This window comes from Trypanosoma equiperdum (genome assembly GCF_001457755.1).
Source record: "Trypanosoma equiperdum strain OVI genome assembly, contig: ctg_1000, whole genome shotgun sequence".
NCBI lineage: Eukaryota > Euglenozoa > Kinetoplastea > Trypanosomatida > Trypanosomatidae > Trypanosoma > Trypanosoma equiperdum.
The window spans coordinates 834-7,956 of record NW_027122951.1 but is presented as its reverse complement, the minus strand read 5'-3'; the positions used below and the strand labels follow the sequence as shown (position 1 = coordinate 7,956).

At 39.0% G+C, this 7,123-nt stretch overlaps 1 protein-coding gene and 1 pseudogene across 2 annotated transcripts; both read right to left on the bottom strand.

The window, feature by feature from the left end:
• Positions 1–736: 736 nt before the first annotated feature.
• Positions 737–2,022, bottom strand: TEOVI_000613200:pseudogene (annotated as a pseudogene). The gene is given in 3 exon segments: positions 737–778; positions 780–1,169; positions 1,171–2,022. Coding segments are annotated over 3 exon segments (1,284 nt in total).
• A 2,527-nt stretch (positions 2,023–4,549) lies between these two features.
• On the bottom strand, positions 4,550–5,515 carry TEOVI_000613100 (Trypanosome variant surface glycoprotein (A-type), putative; the record flags this gene model as incomplete). Its single annotated transcript, XM_067219882.1, has 1 exon — positions 4,550–5,515. The coding sequence occupies one exon, from the start codon at positions 5,513–5,515 to the stop codon at positions 4,550–4,552; it is 966 nt and encodes a 321-aa protein (XP_067075983.1).
• Between the last annotated feature and the right edge of the window lie 1,608 nt (positions 5,516–7,123).

Genomic DNA, 7,123 nt, shown 5'->3' with positions numbered 1-7,123 from the left:
TTTTAATGTTTGTGTTTAAACTTATGCATATTCTATCTTCCTCATTAAATTATTATCATTATTAATATTATCATTACTATTATCATTTATTATTACTACTTGTATTATAATATTTATATATACACACTCACAACACTCTCCTATCACTATTATGTTTTATCAATATTATCTTCATTACTGTAATTTATATAATTTATATGATTACTATTTCTATTATAAACACAATTAATATCTATTTAAAAAATAGTTTGTAATATCACTTATTAATAATATCCTGTAACCATATCACTTTGTACCTATAGACCATTTTCATTTTCATTTAATAAAATTTGAACATTTTTTTAAAAAGCGTTTGAATATATCAAACGTTATCAAAATATTGGAAAATTATAAAGTTTTCACAAAATAGCAAACTTTTTATAAATTTCATAAAATTGAGAAAAAGTCCTTGAAAGTTTAGAATTTTCAAAAATTTTCAAATTTTAATATATTATCAAACTTATAACAGCAGCCACACTCAGAGCCAATTTTTAAATGACGAGAATACCGAAATCTTTGCAAGTTTCTCCCTTTCATTTGCAGCTTTTCTCATATTTACATTTTGCCTTATCAATGCCGTGTTTCGCACACCAAGTTGTGGCCGCTGTCCCTGCATGACCCTCTCCTGCTCCTTCTGTATTATTTTGTTCTTTAATTTTGCTTTTATCTACTTTTTGGTCCCCTTTGGTTTCACTCTCTTCTCCTTTCCATTTGCATTTAGCATTTTCGCATGTAGTTTTGTTGTTTTTGTGTCGTTCGCATTCCTTTTTGGCTGCTTCTTGTGAATGTGTTTCTCTATTTTTGCTTTGTGTTGCAGTTTCAGTTGCTTATTGTATCTTCTGACTGCTCACTGCACCAAGAAGTATGAGCGAAGTGAGAGTATTGTTTAATGTTTCAAGTTGCATCGCTGCTGCAGTTGCTTTGTTTGCGGCCTGTTCTGCTGCTTTTATCTTGTTTATTGCGTCTGTTATGTGGCTTCGCCAGGCCGGCTGTAGCGGGTTTTTGTTTTGTGTATCCTTACCGTAATAAACACAGGCGCCGTGGTTGGCTCCGTTGCTCCCGTCGCATCCACTGGAGCCAGCCCCTGCAATATACCCCAGGGTATTAATTAGCTTGTTGTTGCTGCCCTGTTTGTTTGGCGATTTCGATGTCAAAAGCCGGCAGCGCCACCTGAAGTGTTTTGCTGTTGCCTTTGTAGTTAAGGTATTGCGCTTTGCACTCTGCTGCTAGTTTTTTCCATTCGTCTTTAATATCTTTGTCGGCGTCGCCGAAGTTTATGTTGCTTGTTTTCTCTTTTAGAGAACACGCACCGTTGTTGCTTCCGGAAGTCCCGTCGCTGCTACACAAATAGATTACGTCTGCGGCTAAGGTTGTGCCTCCTGTTGTCCCTTTGGTGCTGCCACTGGGTGTGCCGCAGGTCGTTTGGCGGTCGCTGCTTGCACCTGTGAGTTTTACAGTTGCAGTGCCGTCGCTTTTGCCTCCTAGAGCGGCTTGAAGGACGGCTGCTATGGTTTTGTCGCTTGCTGCATTAGCCGCCTCAGAATAGTCTTTGAGTGCCTTGGTGATTTGGTTTATCGTCTCTGTTAGCGGCGGGATCAGTGCGGGGTTCAGCACTAGCTTTTTGGCCGCTACTATAGCGTTGCCTTTGCCATGGCTTATCGCTCTATTTATTGCTTTCTAGCACTTTTCTCTAGCGTCTGCAGCACAATGTGTTTTTGTTTCAGTTTTTTCCTTTTCCCATAGCTGTGGTACGTCAGGTGCCGCAGTGAGTTCTTCAACGGCTTTCGGGGCCATCAACGTTAGGTTTATTAGTGCGACTGTGTCTTCTATTTCGGTTTCTGTTGATGGCAAGTTAGGTGATTCTAATTCCATGGACGCTAGGTTAATTAAGTTGCAGATCACCCTGAATCCGCTTTCTGAAGACCCGGCGTGTGCCACGGCTGCATCTGCTGTTCTCGTTGGCAGAAGGGTTACGAGCAATGCTGGGGCAATTGTGGTCGCACATAAAATAGTGTTGCTTCGGATCTTGGTCGGCGCATTATTGCTTTGGTTATTTGTCATTTTCTGCTGGTTTACCTAATTTATTGAGACAGCCTGTTAACCAAAACTTGGGAACGAGAGAAATACCTTCTATAAACCTTCAGTGTTCTTTAAGTATCGTTGCAATAGTCGATTCGGTTGCTGTTTGCTTGCGAGTGCCGGTTACTTTTTTATGCTTTTGACATGTTAGTTCAAATTGAGTGCTGCTGCAGTGAGCCCCTATTGAATCTATGCTCCAATATCTTGATGCTGTTATTTTTGTTTTGTGGTTACTTTTGAGGTTTGTTCTTGCTTTACTTACATCTGAAAGCGCCTCTTCGTCCACATCTCGGAAGCAGCCGATGTCGAAGTCGAATCTTGGCAGTTTTGTTTCCTAAGGCAGTTGTTGCGCTGCAATTTTGGCCTAATAATCGTCGTCGCCTCCGTTGTGTCACCTGCTTCTACTATCCTGATGAGTAAAGTTCGCATAGACATCTGGTTCGTGACGGCTGTGCTGTCCTTTCTTCTGACGTGTAGAGGCTGTGGTGGTAACCGAGTGTGGCGTTTGCAGCTATCTGCAGATGTCTCGTGTTTATGATCTTCTGCTGCTTTCCTGCCATTTTGAAAAGTGCAGACGCAGGTAACACTGCTTCCGATACTTTTTTAATGGAGACGGATACCGAAATTTGTAGTTACGAGGTATAATGTGACTTGACAATATTGAACTTGTTGTGGTGTGAACGTCACTGTGCCGCACTGCTTGTATTCGGTTACCTGTGGTTTCAAAGTCGAGATTTGTTGCTGTTTTGTTGTTTGAAGGGTAAAAAAATGGTGCTATGGCTTGTATTCGATGTGAAAGAGTAGTGACGTAAAAAACACACTCAGTTAAGGCCAAGAACTTCCACTTTGCAATTATAATTTAGATTGTTCTATATCCATGTCTAAAACATCTGTCCTTTACGGTCTCTTTGTTCTATTGTGCTTCAACTCCTATCGTGCACATGCATTGACTATGACAATACAACGCCGCCGGCTCAAGAGTTCGCATGGCTTTGAGTATTTACAAGTGTGATCCTGGTTAAACGACGCTCTCTTTCGCCTCTCACTCTGAAAGTTCGTCACTTACTGCACTTTTTAATTTGGAAGTTTCTTAAGGTACTCCATCAATGCCAAATTAGTGAATATTCTTACATGAGTTAGTCGCTCCTTCAAAGTGTTCAACGGTTTGTAATTGCACCAGAATAAAACTGCTAGGTCATCATTGCAAACTTTTCACCTTTATATAAAGGTAAGTGAAGGTTCATATATGAGGTTGTTAAGCACTTTCTGCGCTTTTATTCCTTCTTTTTCTTTACTCAGCAATCCATTAGTAGTTGAGTTTTAAATTATTCTTCCATATGATAAAATACTTTAAACAGAAATGTTAGCGCCTATTACTGTATCTGATAAGAAGATGGTTTGACATTACTTCACAATTACCAAATCCTTTCTTTCTTCTCCTCATCATGATGCTTTTTCTTCTTCACAGCCACATATTAGTATTCAACATCAGCATAAAACTACAGTCTTTATCATAACTACTGCAAGATAATATATCAATTTGTGAGTATAATAAGAACCACGTATCCTTCTTATCCTCTTGATTTATTAATTCCAATGTGTTTTGCTTTTCCGTACTGTGCCTTAATTTTTTTCCTTCTTTTCCTTTTATGCTTTCAACACAGCGAGTGGCGTAACAACTCTATTTTCCGTGTACACTAGAGGTTCTTTCTACATCACTGCCACTTCTATCAACTTCTTTGTAATGATAATCCTGCTCATGTTTGTGTGTCAAAATACGCATATTATATCTAATTTATTTCTTTTTTAAATTTAGTGTCAACCTTAATACTTCTCGTGTTTTCTTTCACATGTGCCAACCCACAATATTCTTCTATTATTATTATTTTTACTTTTACCGTTACTATTACTATTCTAACTGTATTTAATATAGATAAAAAACAAAAATGAATCCAATTATAACAGCATTCATTGTTCATACCTTTTAGCCCTCACATATTGTGCTGTTAGGCCGCTTATATACCAAAACTACAGGTTTTTAGTTTTCACATTTTTCAGAGGCTTTACAGAAAGTGTTAAAATATATTAAATTTAGGCATAATATCAAAATTTATAAATTTCATAAAATGGAGAAAAAGTATTAAAACTTTAAATTCTACGAAACTCATAAAATAAGTAGCCATCATAGAAAATTTCTTATTTACAGGAAAAATGGAATCTTTGAATTCTTTGCCTTCCCATTGGCAACCATCTTTACGGTCATCCTTTTTCTTATCTTTGCACTTCTCTTTTGTTGTCTCAGATCCTCCAGTTTGACTTTGTGTCATAGAAACTCCATTTTATGTAGCTTTTGTTTCATTAAATTTGCGCTTTTTATATGTGTCGGTTTCTGTTTAGTTATAACTGCAATAAGGTTTTTGTTGCACTCATTTTAGTCCGTTATTTTATTGCAAATATCTGCTGCTTTTGGATCTTGTTTGGTGGTTGCATCTTGTAAACTTTTTAGTTTGCTGTTTAAAGTGCCAAAATTTAGCTGCTGGTAGTGTTCCAGTAGCCTCTTTGCTTCCTCTCCTGGTTGCAGATTGCCTAGTGTCGTCTCCTGATTTAAGCCTGCAGTACCTTTAGGTATCGTTTCGCTTTCTGGTTTTGTTGTGAACTCGGTTAGAAACGCCGCCTCCTCGCCAGAAAACTGTGCTATTTCGTTGTTTATCGGTTTCTTGTTGGTTTCTCCGTTGTCGGTGGCTACTTGAGTTACTGCTGTGTATATTGCTTGAAAAGTTGGGTCTTCGGCTAACGTTGCTACTGTGTGGAATGCGAATGTCGCTGGCTCGTCCCTTAATTCCAGGTATGCTTTGTGCGCTTCGTGCAGTACCCTCGGTGCCGTTGACCCGGATGTTAATGTTTTTGTGGCCACCAGGCTTAATCCGCCGTTTTGTAGATTATAGAAACCAGCCACATATTCAGGCCCTCCTTGTAAATTCTGCCCTGTCCCTTGGTTTATCAGGTTGTTCGTGCTTTTTTGCGAAGGGTAAACGCAGAAGTCCGAGCCCGCCGTTATCGTGTTGACAGTCTGTTCGCTGCTTTGTCGTTTAATGAAACCGTTGTTGTCGAGGTGCTGGCTGTCGGTGTCTGCTTTTAGCTCTCCGGTTGGCAGCTTGCATTTCAGGCCGGAGCCGCTTAGAGTGTTTGCGCCTTGTACGTCCGAAATGCCGTCGTTCTCACTTGTGACCAGACACCCTTTGCTGCTGGCACCATGGGTTTCTGCTAGCTGGGTGATGAATGCGCTTGTGGCCGCTGCCGCTGTTGCCGTTTTCTGAATGGCGTTACACATTTTGTCGGTGGCCCTTTCTAGTAAGTCTGTTATGCTTTGTGCTGCTTTGGCCGCATAATATTGCATCAGCAGGTTCTGCTTGGTTGTTCCTGTCCAGCTTGCTCAATTGCTATGTATAAGCGCAGTGTTTGAAGCTGCTTGTTATACTGCTTTGCGTTCTGTGCGTGGGCCTTGATGAAATGCGCCGCACGTTTTTGTAGTTTTGACATGTCCTCGACAAAATGACAAATCTGTTCCCAGTGCGACTTCTTTATCATACCGCCTTGTGTCGCCTGCTTTCGCTACGTAGTTGCTAAGATCAGCGCTAGTATTTCCAAGAACATTTTATTTTTACTTCCTTTTCTCGTTTAGAGAGCGCTTGGAGTTTTGGTCTAAGTTAGATCTTGAAGCCTAGCTGTTCGAATTTCACAGAGGTAGGGAATTGCTGCAGGAAATTTTTTGTCGATGAATTAGGCCTTGCTGTCGCCTGTTTGAGCTTCTGCGCTCAGCGCCAGACTTACGGTTGCTTCGGTGGTCCGCCAGATGTCTGCACGTTTGTCATTTACTTGTCTTCATAGATTTAATTGCATATTTTTAGTGCCCTTCTGAACAGCTGCATCGGTTATCTTCGTATACATAAAAGTTGAAAATCAATATACATCAGGTCATCTCTAATTGTATATCTATAAATTGTGGCTCCAATGAGTTTTCTTTAACTTTTTAGCCCCCACATCAACCACAGCAACTTTTTGACAATAAACTCCCCCATTTACCTCATGGAATAGGTCGACCTAGAAAATGAATTAATGCAGCCTTTCCAATCAGCCCAATATTTGGAATCTTAAAATATCACACCTTATAATCCAATCCAATCATTCCCCTCTTCAAAACAAATCTCTGTCCAACAGCTTCTTCCTGAATCACACTCAATATTAGCAACGGTTTGTAAATGCTTTGATCCGATCACCGTTCTTCACTCCCTTTAGTAACTCTCCAAATGCATATTCGAATCCCTTAAATGCCAATACTTTTTCAACCATACCACCACCGCTAAGATAGGGTTTTCCACTAGGAGATGATTTTAGTAAAAGAGGTAATTTTTTATCCTCCTCTTTTATATAGCGAAAAATAAAAAAAACAATAACATCTCTGTACATTCTCTTTGTGAATAGCCTCTTTCTTTTCTGCAATATTTTGTATAAAATATTCGACAGCATTCTCATACTTATTCCCATCCAAAACAATAGCATCAGATCCATCCAAATAAATTACAATATCTTCATCACTTGCGTTCTTTTTCTCTAAAAACTCCATGACACAACTAGGTCTCGTAACATGACTATACAAACCTCCCATTGTAATTATAATAATTTCAAATTGCTTAGGTTGGAATTCAATATGTGGCTACACTATCTTTGTGCTGCATGAGTTTTAACTAAAAACACAAACACTTCGGGTTTCTTATTATCATTCTCTCTTACATTTTCTGTTGTGTCCCCTTGAAGAGATATTTACTATAAACTCACTAAGGGCAGCAGCACCAATACAATTACCAATTTGATATACTTCATGACCTAATATACCTTTACAATTTGGCAACGTTATAACAAAGAAGAGAGAAAACTTAAGAATATAGGAGGTTTTATCGCAACGTATATTTTTATTTTCGACAAATATACAAAAATTCAATTGCAA